The following is a 17893-nucleotide window of genomic DNA, read 5'->3' as shown; positions in this document are numbered from 1 at the left end:
TTTCACTGGTATTTTGCCAACACCCTACCAAGTTCACACGGGCTGGATGCCCAGCAGCAATGGCACATTTTCATGTGTTGTTACAGGAAAGCCACGATAACCTTATAAATAAAACACTGCTTTTGTTACGTCATGAGAGCCCAGGCTTGCTGGAGGCTGTCTTTGAAGAGTAATTCAGTGATGCTATCAGAGCCAAGTCATGCAGTTAGTCATCCTCTCACATTCCTTCAGGCTTTAATTAAACAATTACTTTCCAGCTTTTCTTAAATTTTGAGGCTAAAAAATGTAGGATGTATTTCCTCAATGAAGAAGGAAGTCGTTATCTATTGCTTTGAGCCTAGACTGGAAAAAGTGTCACAGTTCCACAGAAAACTGTTAAAGAAAGTTCTTATGACTGAATTTGGGAGTTACTGCTTCATTCTGGAACATATTCTTGTCTTGTCTGCATAAGGTATTACAGATTTGAAGTGCCTTTGACAAATGACCTCAGGAATTGACTTAAACCCCAGTGTCTAATTTTTTATAAATGAAGAGAAAGAGCTGATGCCCCTGTGCTGGGAACTTAGAGGTTTAGCTAATTTTGTTCCACTGAATGGTAGAAATATTTTTTTATTACTACAATTAGAGGAAGCAAACGACCAACATGCCTGCCAAGAATTAGGCAGCTCACTCTCATTTCATAACAGGAGATGCACTTTGTGGTTTGGTGAAAGCATTTTGATAAAAAGTCCTGATAGCACTAAGGGGTAGGAATGGATGAGAGGCAGAAAAAGAAAGCATGAATGTGAAACTCCTTCAAAAGCAGAGATCCAAGTTAATGAAGCCATGCAAACCTAATCAGGAGGCATAACAAGATAGTGAAGTATAAAAGAAAACATTTCCCTTTAGGTATAATGAGAGGTTTCTTGGTAAAACCATGATTTAACCTTGGACAGCAGTTCTTGATGGTGGATCAAAATTATCTTGTGGGTGTTGACTCCACCAGACCCTCTCTCACTGTTCCAAGATGCTTCTTTCCTTTTAACTCTCACCATCTACAGGCTCTGTCTGTAGACACCAAATGAATTGTGTATGACAACCAAGCCAAACCACTCCACAACAAGATTTTAATGTCATTTATCTGGTGCACCTCAGTGGAGAGAGGTGCTCAGCAGCAGCTGCTGTGGTGGTCAGCCCTGGCATTGCAGGAAAGTCCAGGTGATGCTCCCAGCACAGCCTGGGGAGCACTTTACTTGTTCCCTGCCTGCTTCTGTGCCTGACCTTGCCAGCAATCAAGGAGATGTTTTAATTTTTTTTTTTAATTAGCATAATATGGGTCAGCAAAGGTCAGTGTCAAGAATAACATTTTATGTGGAAAATTAAATGCCTCTTTGAAAGAACAGATCCATAAGATCTGTCTGCTGTCAAAGGCTAGTTCTTGCTTTTGAATTTTAGGTAACTTCCATTCATCATTTCCAAGTATTTAGCATGCAAACCACAGTTGTGCTCTTTCCAAAGGGAATGTTTACTAAATTAAGCATTAAAGGAATATGAAAGTGATTCTCTATTCTAATGATACCTAATTAGAAATAAAACATGGAAATAGATTAAAATAATTAGTCTTAATAAGCAGTAATTGCCAAGTCTTGTGCAATAGAATGGCCTTCCCAATTTAGAGGTGAAGAATAATGATGCTGTGGAGCTACTAATAGACACTGATTTAAATATTAATTTAACTTGTAAAGTATGTGTAAGTTGTTTTTTACTTAGACTACATGGTGTTAACCACAGAGATCCTTGTGTGCTTACTGTCCATCAGGATAGTATCCATCCTGCTATCCATACATATGAGTTGGATCAAGACCATCTGAGGCAACATCAATAGGTCGATAATGAAATCTGGTCATTTATTTTATGTCGTGTAGAAGTTTACCCTATGCACAGAAGGCTGTGTGTCTGTACTGAGAGCTCAGTTTTAGTTTCAAATCTGCTTTGTTTTGTCTCAGTGCAGAGGTAGCCTCCTACATGCAGAAGTCAGGCAAACCATTACACCAGCTGAAGCAGGGAATAAACCCAAATCTTTTCTACTGTTAGTTCAACTTTCTGAATCTTGATAATGAAAGGGTGGCTGCCTATACAGTGATTATCCCACATACTGCCACATATGGCAAACTGGGACTGCACTTTATCTGGCAGAGCCACACAGGCTGGACCAGGTTTTTTGGCAAAGTGCAGATCAATGGCATCTCTCTGCTTCAGTCTCACTTTCTTCATCTAAAGCTCATGGAGCCAGTTCTCATCCTGAACTTCTATTCACAAAAATTCCAGCATGGCAAAGAGGAAGCAAGTGTTGTTTGGTGCAGCTTGTCATTGTAATTCTGTGCCCTATGGGTCAGTAAATCTTCTGCAGTCCATTTTAATTGAGAAAATGCTACAGCTAAATAATCTCATAATTTTATATGAGAATTTCAAAGTGTTTTGGTGAATGCAGGAAATTCTTTTATGCAGAAATCATGTGGGATTCCTTGTGTTTGAGTCCACAGGGAACCCAGCAGGATCCTGCAGACAAAGACAGCAAATGGATTGATAGCTGTGACAAGGGACCCCTCAGTCCCACCTACAGCACCTAGGCTTGAGAAGACAGAAAATTGAAGATAATGCACTGCTGAAAGATCAGTCCTATAAAAGGAGGACAGGAAGATGTCAGCAGCCAAAAGTCCTAAGGACAGCCAAAGTTGGCAGCTCACACTGGTTGTCAGAACATAAGGAAACTGAGACCATCCCTTTGAGGGGGGCCAAAAGCAAGCAACCCTTCCTCTCCACTCTCTATTCAGTGAATATAACTTCACCCTGTTTAGGCCATGGCTTGATGACAGAGTGAATGCAACACTATGGCTCTCAGCTGGATCAAAAATGTCAAGACTGCGTAACACAGAGTGATGAGTCTGGTTCTTTTTTTTGGCTTAAATTAAATTGTTTAAAAAAATGTTGACAAGGTTAACTTGGTAAGCTTTACACCAGATCAGATATCACCTGCCTTTGCTGTTGTAATGATACTGTATCAGGTATCTAGGCTTCCTTTAGCTACCGTAAAAATACCAACATCAAAACCATGCTTGGTCTAAAACAAAATTGTGTGCCTGCATCTGTGCTGAATCAAATTTATATTAATGAGTTGATCTGGCAATACAAAGTAGTATTCAAGATCCTTGACCAACAGTCTCAGACACCAATCCAATCTAGATAGCATCAGTGTCCCCTTGGTTTTGTGTGATCTATAAATTTATTTCCGAGTGGTTTTCAGCCAGAAGAAGAGACTTTGTTTTGAAAGGGTTACAGTATGTTCACTGTGTCATTCTGTTGTTTATAGCTCCTGAAGGAAAAACTGACACCAAACCTGTTGGGCCTGCTGGCTATCAGGACTGGCAATCAAGGGAATTAATGCATCCCAGCAGCCTAAAGAGCCTTCACACCGCTGGGACTGATTCAATCCCAGGCAAGGAGAGTGCTGCCATCCTCTAGTGCATGTTCTGATGGGAATTCCAGGAACTTGCAAGAAGTCTTGGAGAGCACTACCTGACACCTTGCCAGGGGCCTCAACCCTCGCAGCAGCAGCAGCAGCCTGGGACAAGGGAGCCATGGCTGCCTTACCTGCGGGCTCGGAGCAGCACCACAGTGGGCGCAGCTGCAGGGGCAGACCTGCCTGGCCTTGGGGAGGCTTTAGTTCAGACTTTCCTGCCTGACCCACTACAGTGCAGCCAAGACCAGTGAAAGACTGTGATACCTGCCCAGGAAACCCAGGTCCTTGGGGCCTGCCCCATTCTGGCCATCGCTGGCCCTGCACAGGAGCTGCCAGGTGCTCCTTGAGCCCAAGGGGCAGTGAGAAGAGACCCAGAAGAATTGAGTGTAACTCAGCCCTGCACAGGCCAGCCCCAACAACCACTCATGTGCCTGGGCTTCCTGAACTTGGTCAGGCTTGGTGCTGTCAGCACTTCCCTGAAGAGCGTGTTCCAGCGCCCAGCCATTCTCTGGGTGAAGAACCTTTTCCTGATATCCAACCCAAACCTCCCCTGATACAACTTCAGGCCATTCCCTCAGGTCCTGCCACACTGGTCACCAGAGAGAGATCAATGGCTGCCTCTCCATTTCCCCTCATGAGGAAGTTGTAGACCACGAGGTTTCCTCCAGGCTGAACAAGCCAAGTGCCTTTAGCCACTTCTTAGTTTCTCCTCTAGACCCTTTGATATCTTCGTAGGCCTCCTCTGGACACTCTCTAATGGCTTTATAGCTTTCTATCACTGTGGCGCCCAAAAGTGCCCCCAGCGCTCGAAGTGAGGCCGCCTCTGTGCAGAGCAGAGCAGAGCAGATCCTCCCTCTCCCGGCTGCCCATGCTGTCCCTGACTTGCCCCAGGACACGGCTGACCCTCTTGGCTGCCAGTATCACACACGGGCTCTGCTTCCCACAGGGCATGCCAGGCGAGGAGCTGCCCAGGAGTCAACACCCGGAAAGGGCCAGTACACCTCGTCCTGTGCGCTACCGCGGCCGGGACCCAGCGGCCCAGGTCCCACCCCGCGCAGCACGCCGGGGCTCCGGGCAAGGGGCCCCGGTGTGAGAAGGGCGGTCAGTGGGCGGTGCCGGAGCCGCCCCCGCCCGGCCCCGCCGCCCCTCCCCTTCCGGGCCGCCCCCCGCCCGCCCTTTCTCTCCGCCGCGCCCGTGCGGAGCAGCCGCGGCCGGCGCGGCCGCCGGGACCCGCCCCGCCGGCTCGCCGGGCACCTGCTCGGGGCGGAGCGGCGGCGGCTGGAGGAGCGGCAGGAGCAGCGCCGTAGGCGGTGAGTGCTGGACTGGACTGGGCTGGGCTGGGCTGGTGGCGGCACCGCGGCCGCGGCGGGGCCTGGTAAGGCCCGGCGAGGGGACGGGGGCGGTGCCGCGGGCAGGGGGAGCCGGGGCTGCCGCGGTCATTGTCCCCGTCAGCGCCGCCTGTGCGCCGGGACGGAGCGGGCCGGGGTGCTCGGGGCTCCGTCGCCCTCCGCCGCGCCCTCCGAGGGCCGGCGGTCGGCCCTGCCCAGCCCGGCCCGGGGAAGGTGAGTGGTAGTTGCCGCCCTCGCTCCCCGCGCTGGCCCGGGCGCTGCTGGCTGGTGGCAGCGGAGCTGCGGGGACGGGAGCTCGGCGGGGACTGTGCTGTACTATCCTGAGTCTGCTGAGGGCGGGGTCGCCGGAGCAGCGGCACCCGGAGCCGCCTCGCCCCGCGTGTGTGCCTGTCTGTCTGTACAGAGCCTGTGTGTTTGTTTGTCTGTACGGAGCGTGTGTGCCGTGTTGCGGTGCTCGGGGCCGTCAGGAGGTTTGGGAAGCCTAGGGACAAAGCACAGGGCAGGGGCACACACCCGAGTCGCCGCGGGGCCGTGGTCGTGCCCCCGAGTCGTGACTGTTCCAGAACAGCCGTGTTGCTGTGAACCCTCTGGGCCAGCAGCACCGCAGAGCTGAGGTCGCTGCTCACTGTTACTGTAAGGACACCTTAGAGGTGAGCAATGCATAAATACCAACAGTCCCTGTTTCCAGTAATTTATCTGTTGTCACACGTAGAACCACACCAGTTAAAGTCTTTATAAAAACTTGGAGTGGTACAGATTTTGTGTAACAGTCATAGCTCAGTTTCAGTATGTGTTTGTATTTTCTAATGTATTTTCTAGATTGATTCAAGCCAAAGCAAGATGAATTGATGCCGATTTGAATAAATCTGAGGGGTTTTTGAGACTTCTTTAAGTAAATTAGTTGATTTTGCACCATTTTTTCCTACACATCTGAGTGGGCGGTAATGTCTGGTAAGGAGTTGGTGATAGCAGTCTCCTCACTTGGCTCAGCTCCACCTAGGACAGCAACACCTAATTTCTACTGCCATTCTTAAATGCCTCAAGTCCTCATAAATATAGTTCAGATTCCTGATTATAAGGGTTTAAAACAAAGGCTGCTCAAATTGCTGTGAGATTTTAATTACCTGCTTACTTTGTGTGTTTGTGGACCTCAAGGAAAAGTGAATCTTCTGTGAAAGTCTTGCTGGGTGTGGATGGCTGGAGGAAGAACAGGGAAGAGGATGCCAGGAAGGGTGGGGAAGAAATATGCAAAAGGCATGGAAGGATCTTTGGTGAAGGATGTCATGTTGTGGCAGCCTGACACAGGGCTGGGCAGAGGACACAGATGACTCTTTCCCTTTGAGGATTTTTTCGATTTTTTTTTTTTTTAATATTGGTCTTGATGAAGTGAACTGAAATTAATTAACTTCCTTTAGTGACACACCCTGTTATCCTGATAAACCGCTGTCTATCTTGAGTGTCCATGCACTCCTCCACATCTGCCTTCAGCAAAAGAACTGGTATTTCTGCCACTGCTTTTGTAAGACTCATCAAACCAACTCTCCATGTGCTTGTGCTGGGACAAGATGGGCTTGATTTTGGTGCAGTCTTGGCTTGTGGGTGTTCACCTCTCAGGAGGTAACATAGGCTGGGTTGGTGTTGCAGGGAAGCTGGTGAGGGATGTGGCTGCACGCAGGTTTGCTTTTCCTCTTGGGTGGCAGGTGGCAGCAGGGAAGGAAGGAAGCATGCCTGAGTCTTCCAGGAAAGATGCATTTCTGTGGTGTGACTGGGGAAGGCAGCCTGGACTTCCCAGCCTCCGGGCAATGCTGCTCTGCAGCACCACTTATCCTGAATAAAGAAGCGTCTTGTTTTGGTTTTCTGGTGGTTTGTGATACCAAGGTGAAAAGCAGAGGTTTCTATCATGGTTTGTATGTTTTGGAGAGCTTTCAGTAGGCAGGAAGTTGTTATGGTCTGTCTCTAGGACTGACACAAGCAGATTTAACATGCTTCTGGTATCCCCTTAGAAACTGGTCAGCAGATGTGGCTGAGTATGGTGCTGTAAAGTTCTCTACTGAACAGGTGTTAAAGGCCTCTAATTCAACACGTTATAGAAATGGCTCACTAATATATTTATGGATTGGGTTTTCTTGGTGTAAAAAAGTAGTTTGAGAGTGAAATACCTTATTTATTATGTGATAGGGATTTATCCTGCTCAGTCTTCCCAAGTTGGCATTCTAATCTGTTCTTTTGCAAAGGTGAGGCATTGCCTGCTAATTAGTGAAATTAAATGGGTCGATTTTAAATGAGAACTCACTGAAGAGTTATATGCACTGTAGACCTACTCAGTTATTTTTATTCATTTGATCAAATATGCAGGCATGGGGGAATATTTTCTATGTGTTTTAAGCAAAATTTGTTGGGTGGTCCACTAAGAAATTCTGTATGCTTGAGCTAGGACTGTACTTTGTGTAGTAAGTCTTCATCCTACTGTGAGTGTAAGGGGGAACAATCATTTTTTTATCTCTGTCTATTTGTGTAGCAAGCAGAGGAGAGCAATCCCCACATGCTGCCCCTGCCTGGCACAGTTACCTCACTGGCTTGAGGCCCTGGTTGTCTGTTACAGTCCTTGGCATTGGGATACAACCTGTGTAAAGCCTGCCTTCCCCAGCTTGTGCTGAAGAACAAGGATAAAGCTGAGCAGGAGGACAACTTCTAAAGCCACAGTGGATGTGGTTTTGGTAGGTTGAAGGGGTGCTTCTGCTGCTGTGGATGCCCAATCTCTTATCTGAAAAACTGGAGCATCGGAGCTGGTCACCTTGAGGGGTGACACATTCAGCAGGAATGTGGTGCTGCCTCCTGCCATTGCTGCTCTGCCACAGCTGCCTGGGGAGGTGCTGTGGACCAGATCTGGAAATTTCTTAAATATAGCATGGCATGAGAAGTGGAAGGGGGATATAAAGGATTATCTCCCTGATGATGTTGGTGGTGAGGATTTAGGCTGTGAGACTGCAGTCGCCTCAGACCTGTCACAAAATATTTTGGAGATTCAAAGCCTATCCATGGAGAGGTGGGAGGTGCTCCAAGAGTGATAAAAGCCTAGGAGAAGGGATCTGTAATCATAAAGAGCCACTGTTGAATATCAGAGACCTATGAGAGAACTGAGGACGGAAATTTGGCTCTCAGTCATTTGCATTGATTGTTACCTGCTGTGTTTTCTTAGAGAGGGAATGGTTTAGAAATCCCTCAGCCAAGTTTCATTTGTCTCAGCTGGGTGTGTGCCCTTGACTTAAACTTGACTTAGCTTTTCCAGCTCATAGCTTTCAAAGCTGTTACACATGTCCTTCCTGAGGTGGTGTGCCTTGAGATGGGAGTCACCTCCATGTGCTGGCAGAGCTAACAGAGGATGGTACTGAAGCCTGTCTAGGAAGCACTGACTGCAGGAATCCTATTGCAGGCTCAGAAACATTGAGACTGATTTGCTGGGAGATGTTTCTCTGCTTTTATACTTTTTCCTGAGGATTTGGTGTTGGAGGTGATAAGATTTGCCTTGAAGATGAATGGGCAAGAACGTGCCAGGCTTGTGTTGATCTTGGATAGTGGGTGGAGTGGTCACTGCATGGGACAGCCTTTGAATCAGCTCTTAAAACCTACACAGTGGAGAAGTTACCAATTCTGTGCTTTTCGTTTAATGATAGTGTAAATGACTTTCTGTATTGCCGACCTAAAAAACCACAACAAAAACCCCAACTTAAAGTCTGGATTGTAGCTGAGCTTTTAATTTGATTGTATTTCTGTCAAATACATGGCTGTCCTGATATTGAGAGTCTCAATTCCTGGTTTTTCTTTCTTGACAGACACTGCAGCAATACAGACTTCGGTGTGCCTCTTGCAGCTTCCGACTGATCCCCACCTAGAAGGCAGTCAGTGAAAAGCTTGGAGCTGCTTCTTATCTTTTTTGGGTGAAGTGAGAGAGAGAATAGTGATGTGGGTAGTTTTTACAGCAAGTGTCAGTCTTGTTGTCACCCAGCCTATGAGACCTGCTTGTCCCTCTCTCCTCTGAAAGATTTGTGGTGGTGGTCAGGCAATCCCTCCAAAAGGGGTGAGGAAGGACATTTCCTTCACTGTAGGTGAAAGGCATCGAGGAGCAGCTCCCTGGTGATGAGCACTATTAGTATTGGTTTGCCCTTTGTGTGTCCTGATAAGGTTTCTTCCATTATCTGTTCCATGTGATGATGGAAGGCACCAGAAAGTCATGTAAAACACACGTTTATAGTCTGCTCCAGCAGAGTTAACTGCTTCTACTAGTCTGTGCTCTTACCTGCAGGATTTTGGCTGTTTGGGGCTTGCTGATTTGGGGCTCTTTTCATTAGAAAGAGCTCCAGTTCCCTTCTGTGCAGCTAGATGATTGCAGTCATTTGTGATTTCTTGTTTCATGCTGGAGAAAGTAAAGAGATAGAAGATTGTTCTGTTCAGGAGTGCTAGTTGTGAAAAATCTACAGCCTTTCTGGAAGAACATATGTTCAAGTTGGCACATCCCATACAATTTCTGGTCATTTTTGATTTACTTGTCTTAAGATACTCCTTTCAGGTTTGTAAAAGACTTTTGTACTTGTCAAAACACTAATATCCCAAGGGTGGAATTAAAGGAGAGCTGGTAGCAGGCTTGAGGCCATTTCTCCCAAGAGGGAAGTTGTCTGAGTCCAGTTCCAAAAGTCAAGGGAAAGAAAATAAAAGGTGAGAGTCCCATTAATATTTAAAAACTATCTAAGCACAGTTACTGATAACTCTTCCAATGAGTCACTTATTGTAACATAACAAACACAAGCAGCACTCTGAACCTAATAATGCTGCTTAGTTAAAAAAATAGTTCTTCATTGTCGAGTTATGCATGGGTCTTGGGTCTTTAAAGAGACTGGGGCAGTTGTTGATTGTTGTAAAGTTGTTTATTGCAGGAATGCATCAGCCTTGAAGGCAAAGAGTTTAGAGTTCTAAAGTCTGTGCTAAAAGCTTTCTGGCATAGAGTCCCGATGTTCTGAGCAGAGGCAGCAGGAGCAGCTAGCAGAAGCTACTACCACACCTTTTTTTGCACCCTAATACAGGGGGATTTTATTCATAAATCATCCAGTCAGCTAAAAACATGATTCTAAAACATTCTTCCTACGTCTATCTGAGTTTAATTCTAACTTGCGAAAATAGTGTCAGTTCTTCCACAAAATCTATGTACGTAGTTCTGTCTGTTCTGTCTAGAAATGTAAGCAACCTTCTGCTATGTTTTCATTATGTCTGGAGCTAAGTTAATCTTTGAAAGGTATCACTACTGAACTTTAAACTAGGCTTTAGGGCTTTTTACTAGCTAACACAGTCTCTTAAGGCATTTAAACTATATTTCTACTTACTTAAAACTAAAACTTACACTCCTACTTCATGTCTGTGTGGCTTAATATCTTTAAGTTTCTCTAAAGGTACCAGTTCAATCCCTGCATTCCTTCCTCTCTCTCAGGGACTCAGAGAGGCTTCTATTTCATGCATTCCAACACTTCATGTTTTCATAGTGACAGTGTCTCCCAAAGTACAGCAGAACATTTTGGAGATATTCAGGGCCAGAGCAGCCAGGTCCTGGCACCTCTACTCCATCATGACCTGTCTTTTCAGAAGCACCAGGATGCCTTACTTGGAAACTCTAGGGCCTTCACTTGAGTCAAGTAATTCTGTTACAGACAGGCTTGCTACCTGATACCATCCTACAAAAAACTTGCTTTTTATGGAACCATATTGCTGGTCTAGCTGAGGTGACTTAAACCTGGATTTAGCCATGTTTACAAATTCTGTATGGATTAATTTGCAATTCTGGTGTTAGACTGGGAGACTTGTTGGGGGGGAGTGTCTGCTGCCTTCATATGGGATGTTTCTCTGTGAGGAAATCTTACTGCGTGGGTCATTTTTAGGAGGTGCATTAGGTGAGCACTTCTTTCCACTAAACAAAAGGAATGTCATCATTGGAAATTACAGCAGTCCTCCTTATCCTAAGGCAAGATCTAGGATGTGCTGTCACAGTCTTTCTCACGCTTTTAGGTATGATTGTTTAGCCAGTCTCAGAAAGAATAAGGAGTTGGTCATTATGTATGCCCAGTTTCTAGCTTTATCAGTCTGGCAGATCAAATTCTGTCCAGGTAGTTGGGTGGAGTTTAATGGTACTTTTGTCTTTTTAGTGTTTACATACCCATTTGAAAATTAGGAATAAAGTTCAGAACTGAAGGGAAGGTAGGAAGAAAGAATTCGATTGGCATGTAAAAACACTGTCACTTGTAAAATTTACCAGAAGAGATGGTAGTAGTGAATCTTTAAAGCTTGTTGGACATGTACTACATTTTGGAATGTGTTACCCAGGGACTGTGTTGGGGTTTTTTTGTTGCTGTTTCTGAAATAGTGTTTTGTAAGATGTGTTTTTATGGGTGAAATATAGGAAGTTATTTTGATCACAATATTACTTTTCTTTGAAAAATAATGAATAGTGGCATTGGAGCATCATATCTAACTTTGGCTAGTATAACTTCAAGTAAGCAAAGGGCCTGAAGTTAATCATGCTATGCAGTCCTCAGATATTTGTCTTTAGGCTATAAGAGGCAGTGATAACTTCATATTTATGAGTTCAGAGAGCAAATGCTTTATCTTGTCCTTGGGGTACTTTGGGGCTGGATTCTTTTTGCTTCACTACCCCTTGCAACAACTACAACCTTGTGGTTTGTTACATGAAAAGATGGATTTTGGAGCAAAAAATAAGTTATACAGGTTTTTCTTCAGAACTAAGCTATTGCTATTTGGAGAAATTCAGAGCCCAGAGCAGCCAGGTCCTGGCCCCTCTGCTCGATCGCAACCTGTGCATCTTGCAAATAAAGGTCTGGTTAGCTTACAGTGCAACTTGATGAGCAGTTTCTCTTTCAGGAGGTGGCTTATCTAATGCCTGCTTGTGGGGTAGACAGCAGAAATATGCTGTATATTCTTCTCTTAAGATACTACTGTTTCAGCCATGAGGTAATCATACCAAAAGTCAAGTATAGCAAGGAGTGATACTTTGTTTAAGCAACCAGTGTGACTGAGGGGTGTGAGGCGCTGGGTCGGGCATGTGGGTGCACACTACTTCAGGTAGTGCCTTAAAGCTTGCGTGTTTTTCTCCCTTTTCAGTTTCAGTTCATTAGGCAAAAGATTTAGTTAAAGGAATTATTTCAGCTCTGGGAGTGTCAGAAACACCATACTTTGCTAGCTCAGACTAGTTCTCTGTCTCCCTGAGTGTTTGTACAAAAAGTTACAGAAAATACCATAGCATATATAGATTGGCATTGACCTGGGTGCATTCTTTCAGTTTCAAATGGTTGGTTGTTCATTAACTTTAGGACTGTTGATAGATCTGTTTTTGCATCTATATTTCTGGCCTTTAAGGCATTTTGTGGTAACTAAATCTGTAGCCATGGTTATGTGGTCCAAACTTCAGTTTTTAACCAGTTACTCAATAATTTCATTCTGCTTTAATCCTTTGTGTTTGCTAAATAATGAAGAATCATTTAATTCCTATTCACCAGTCCATTACTGGTGAGTTTGTATATACTTTCATCACTTTTTTTATGAAGTTCCTAGGGGTATTTTTTCATTCTTTCATAGCTTTTATGAGAAGGGTTGTCAGGAGCTACCTTCAGGAGTCAGGAGCAGCACTTTGTCCTAGTGTATCCATTGTATATTTGGTGTATGTCTAGTTAGTAGGCTGTTAACAGGTGAAGTACAACAATGAAAAAAAATGATTTTTTTGTACCTGGTTTGATTTGGATGGAGTATGTGATGACCTAGCAGTTAAGATTTGATGGATTAGTTAAAGCTTACAGGAAGTCTGCAATCATGTAAATATTTTGATGTATATGACAAATTTGAAGTTCAGTATATATGAAGCTCAGGATATAACTTGATGCAAAAACCTTTTCCTTTATACACTTTATTTTTAAAGCTGTCTGTCTGTCCCCTCAGCTATGTCCTATCATCTACAGCATTCAACACATACTAATATGTTTTTCATTGCTGCAGCTTGCTTGTGAGCTTATTAGCATTTAACAGCAGGTTGAATAGACATTAATAGCATTAAAAATGGAGAGAAAAATGGGACAATTATCAAATATTTAAATCTTTATAAAGAAAATATACTGCGTTTTAAGATCAGCAACTAGAGAAGAAAAGTTGCTTGCCTTAGAATTGGTGTTAAAGGTTTGCCTTTGAAGTGAAACATCCTAAAAATATACCTCACCCTAACTTTGAAGTTTCTAGTACTACACTTGTTAAAAAACCTTCCTGATGTAATTTGTAATCAAAATAGTAAATTATATCATTTTTACAGCTTCAAGAAACTGATTAACACATGAGAGAAGATGACAAGATCTAGATCAAGATCACCACGATGGAAACCAAGGTAAATATCTACAGCTTGTGTTCTGAAATGTAGCTCTATGTAAAGATTTGTAATTAGGACCTAAAACATGCATTAAAGAAAGAAAATGGCATGCAGAATTGCAATTTGTAAAGTGTGTTTTGTAATCTCTAGTTTGTTGTACAGCTGAACACCTGTAATTTTTTTCCCAAGTCATGATTTTATTGCAATTTCTCTTAAGCTGGAAATGTTCAGGTTTTGAGTCTGCTAAGAACCTTTTCATCTTTTGTATTCTGAGATTTACAACTACCTTGAGCACAAAATCCAAGCTTCAGACTAGTTAAGGTCATTTTTTCTCAAGCACCACCTTGTGCACTGTGAATGTCTGTAACTTGCTGTTGTTTTGCTTCTTGGCCTACAGGGAGGTACTGTTAAAAAAAAAAAGAGTTGTTTTTGTTTGTTTTTTTTTTTTAAGTTTCCTAGTTCAAACACCCCAGACTTTCTGAAGTTTGGGGTTGATTTGTAAACTGATCTTTAGCACAGTTAGACATGCCTTGCAGCATAACAGAGAGTGAAAACATGTGGAAATGTGGGAGTCATTGCCCTTCTCCTTGGACATTAGCCTAGTAGCGTCTCTTTGACGTTTGTCACCAGGATAATATCCAGCTTACTTCATGCTGGGAGTTACCTGCCTCATTCTTAAGACTTGCAATACAAATTTGAGGTGCTAAAATCAGGAGGGTGGAATACAATTGCAAGGTTTTGAGAATGTGAAATTACTGCTGGTTTTGGGTATCTCTTCAAAACAGACTTAAGTTGTGATGACCATGACCAAGGGAGTTTGGATAACTCCGAAAAATGTATAGGGCTCTTAATTTGTTCCTTTTGTTTTTAAAAAGAGAAATCCTACCTATGTAGGATTGATAGTTGTGAATGTCATTTGAGTAAGGGTAGCCCCAGCTCTCATTAAAATTCAAGCCCTAACCAGACCAACATGGGATGGCAGCCACAGTGTAGGTGCTGTTGGAAGTCAGCCATTGTGGTTTTAGCAACATCTGTGGTTCTGAGTTTGAACTCATTTGCAGAAATGGAGAAAATAGTTCTTCCAAACTGTTCATTTGCAATATGTGCATAAAGGAAGTAGCTTATTTCAATTTGGTTTTTGATGTTTTTTTATTAAAGAGTGTGTAAAGAGTGTGCAGTGAATACTTGAATACAAGCAGGACTGTTATGTCTGCGATTATTTATGGTTGTCGTTAGTGGCTGTGCTGTTTTTTCTTTATTTTAAGGAGATTTTGACTAACAGGTTGCCCTCGTTTTTGTAACTGTTGGTGAAAATGCAGAGCTGAGTGATGCAATTGAATCTTTGATTGCAAAAGCTGCAGTGAGTGTGGAAGTGTGTGTGTATACATGTGTGAACATGTATATACAATTATCCAAAAGGCCAAAGCATCTTTCTCAAACTTGTTTTTTTCTTCAGGAAAAAGCTTACCTGTATGACAATTTAAATATATTTTGTAATGTTTCAGTCTTTCAGTTTTGAAGGTTGTTTTGGCATGCAAAGAAAATGTGAAAAAGCATTTTTCTCCCCTTTTAAATTTCTTTATACACTTTTTTTTCCTTTCCTTTTTTCTCTTTGCGCTGAAAAAGAAAGATAGGGAATGCTTGAGAAGTGCAAAAATATGTATAACAGTTGTTCTCAATGTAGTGGAAACTTCATGTATATGAAATTATTTTTAGTTTTATTTAAAACACTTCAAAGAGACAAAATGATTGACTTGCTGCAATTTCAAGTGTGTATTTTTACTATGAAAACTTTCAACAAAGTAAAAGTAAGCCTGGTACTCAGCCAGAAAAATGCCACTTTGGTATCTTGGTGTTAATATTTTTACAAGCTGATTAAAATTATGTACTAAACTCTACTTCCTTAGGAAATAGATGTTCTCATTAAGAAATTGATTTAATTTTATGGAACTACTCAAAGTGGATTTTATTTTTGCTTTAGGTCCTTATCTCCAGCTTTTAGGACTCCAGAGCACCATAGGCAAAGGCATGCTCATAATAATTATGACTGTGAATATAAAAGCTTTCGTAAGGACCCAAAAAAGTCTATGCCTTGGAGAACAGAAGATGACAAGTATGGACAAAGCAATTCCAGGTTTGCACCTCATGGAAATAACCACCAGAGAATATATGAACGTAGGTCACCTTCACCAAACTTGAAAAGAATTCCCATGGAAGATGCTTACAGTCATAAGCCCTACAGAACACATTCATCTGAAAGGACTGAAGGCAATAGGAGATGCCAGTTACCACCAAAATACTCGGAAGTACCTTACAAAGAGCATGATCGTCCGTTTTACCAGCACAAAATGGAGGACAGATACATGTTTGATCACTACAAAGTCACTGGAAATGAAAAAGGAATGAAACCTTTTCATAGACCATTAGGGGCTTCATGCAAACTTGAAAGAAAATGGCATGAAGATGACTTGAGGCACCAGAGGTTACATGAAGAGAAGTATGGTCAGTCACCCAGAAGAGTTTCTGATGAATTTACGGCAAGGAGCTCTTTACAGAAGAGGTATAGGAATAAAATAATTAAACCCTGGGTATTGTGGTGTAAAGCCTCAAGTGAAAGTCTATTTTCATTATAGTTGAAGATATCCACCTTGAAACACGTTGGCCACTTTGTAGTTTAATTATGGGCGACTGGTAGTAGTGAAGTATTTGTCTTTTAAGTAAATCGTATTGCTGGCTAGAGTATGAAAGGATAATATTTCCCTCTTAAGAGCCCCTGCACATCTGTACCTTGGCGCGAGGGATTATGGGTTAACTTGCCACGCATTCTGCTGTCCAACATTCTGCACATATAAGTTCTCGCTTTCTTCTCTAGTGCAAGTGTAAATTGCTTTATGTCAACACAGGTATCCTGAAGATCACGATTACAGAGAATATGGGCACGCGTCTAAAAGGGCTAAGGAAATGGAGAGGTATGACGCTGGAGATGTAGCGAGAAATTCCAAGTGGAAGCAAGAACGTTCTTTTCCACCCTGCCAAGAAAAGGAGGAGCAGAGATACCCGGGTGCGCAGTCCCAGCGGTCGGCTGAGAGGGAGCACCTGGGGGGGTCTGTCCCAAAGATAGCCTATGAGTACAGCCACAAACGGCGCCGGCATCCCGACGGGGAGAAGCCTTTTGCAGGAGACAGAGCTCTGAAGTACGTGAAGCAGGAAGAGCAGAAGTACGGCTCTTCCAAGGGTGCCCGGAACAGCAAGGAGCTGGATTACTGCGGTGGGGGCAGAGCGAGGCAGACTGAAGAACGGCATGTTGAGGAACCTGTTAAATGCAGTTCAAAGAAGGGCTGCAATGCTTGTGTTAACTGTTCCAAAACAGATGTTGAGCTGAGGTCTTTTAAAAACAAACTGAATGAAAGAGTGAGGAAGGACGGGGAATTGAGGAAAAACGTAGATTCCTCCAATAGCCAGCGTGATGCAAGTCATACTGTTTCAGATGTGAAAATGTCAGAGGCCAACTGTATGAGAGAACATCTCACAGTCAAAGTGGATATGAAGCAAATGGTGACCAAGTACAGGTATTGGTTTTCTTTCACCTCTGCTTTCTTCCCATGTCTTTACAGTTTATGAATATTGGAGGGAAGCATGGTTTTTTTCGAGGTAACCAGGACAAACTATGATTGTACTTTTTTGGTTTTATTTCTTCTAAATTGGTAACTTTCCTGTCTGGGCAAGTTAATTATTAAACCTGTATTAATATAAACAAATACAACCAACCAACAAAAACCAACATTTTATGGAGATGTAGGAAGTGGAAAGAATAGATATGCCTGATACAAACCTGTAGTTAGAAGTTGGTTATGATAAGTCAGTGTGTTATTTTTATTTAAAAACAAAACCCTCAAAAGACCAAAACCCAAATGCAGATAAGCATAGTGCTATGCTTTCACCTGAAATACAATGGCATTTTTTTAAACTGTCTCCCCTTCTTTTTTCTAAAAATCAGCTAATCTTTAAATGCTTAAATCTCGAGCACATATTCAGATGTTCAAGATCTCAAGTTCAGTAAAACTGCCAAAAATGAGAGATCTGAGTTATCATTTATTGTTATAACAAAGTGGCAACCTGTTGAGGCATCAGAACTGAAAATCAGTAGAGTCTGCTTACAAATGTCTTCTGTGTAATACTTGTGTTTGCATTTAGCATTCGCAGTGCTGACTGCAATGGAAGAAAAATTGACAGTAGTATAAAATTTTAGATGATAAATACACGGTAGAGAGTAAGCAGCTTGGTTTTGATAGATTCTTGCAGGGTTATCTGGTTTGTTGTCATGCTGTTACAGGCCAGAATATCTTATGTTGGTAGTAATGGCTTTTGGAAGAGATTACCTTCCTTTCCAAAATGATCAGCCTTCATTTTAAAGGGATTTTGCCTCTTGTCCCAAATAAAATATCTTTATAAATTTTCCTCTCTTTGCAGTATTTAAAAATATGTAATACAATGGAGAGTTACTAAGACAAGTTACTGCCTATAAGGAGCTAATACTAAAGACTGAGGAAAGGGAGGTGGAGTAATGACCATTACCCACGGTTGGGCTAGGATGAGGATTTGACTTCCCGAATGATAATGTAAGGAAAAGTTTTG

At 42.9% G+C, this 17893-nt stretch overlaps 1 protein-coding gene across 1 annotated transcript in view; it reads left to right on the top strand.

Annotated features, from left to right (window-relative positions):
• The first annotated feature begins 4703 nt into the window (after positions 1-4703).
• The window catches only part of BCLAF3 (BCLAF1 and THRAP3 family member 3), a 33992-nt gene continuing 20802 nt past the window's right edge, over positions 4704-17893 (top strand). The window contains exons 1-4 of the mRNA XM_066545413.1: positions 4704-4809; positions 13205-13276; positions 15240-15818; positions 16162-16827. Coding sequence (XP_066401510.1) covers positions 13236-13276; positions 15240-15818; positions 16162-16827 — 1286 coding nt within the window. The 5' untranslated portion in view covers positions 4704-4809; positions 13205-13235. The remainder of the gene's footprint in view (positions 4810-13204; positions 13277-15239; positions 15819-16161; positions 16828-17893) is intronic.

The sequence above is a fragment of the Molothrus aeneus genome, chromosome 2, assembly GCF_037042795.1.
Source record: "Molothrus aeneus isolate 106 chromosome 2, BPBGC_Maene_1.0, whole genome shotgun sequence".
In the NCBI taxonomy this organism is placed as follows: Eukaryota; Metazoa; Chordata; class Aves; order Passeriformes; family Icteridae; genus Molothrus; species Molothrus aeneus.
The sequence above is the reverse complement of the archived record's forward strand: the minus strand, read 5'-3'. Positions and strand labels throughout refer to the sequence as shown.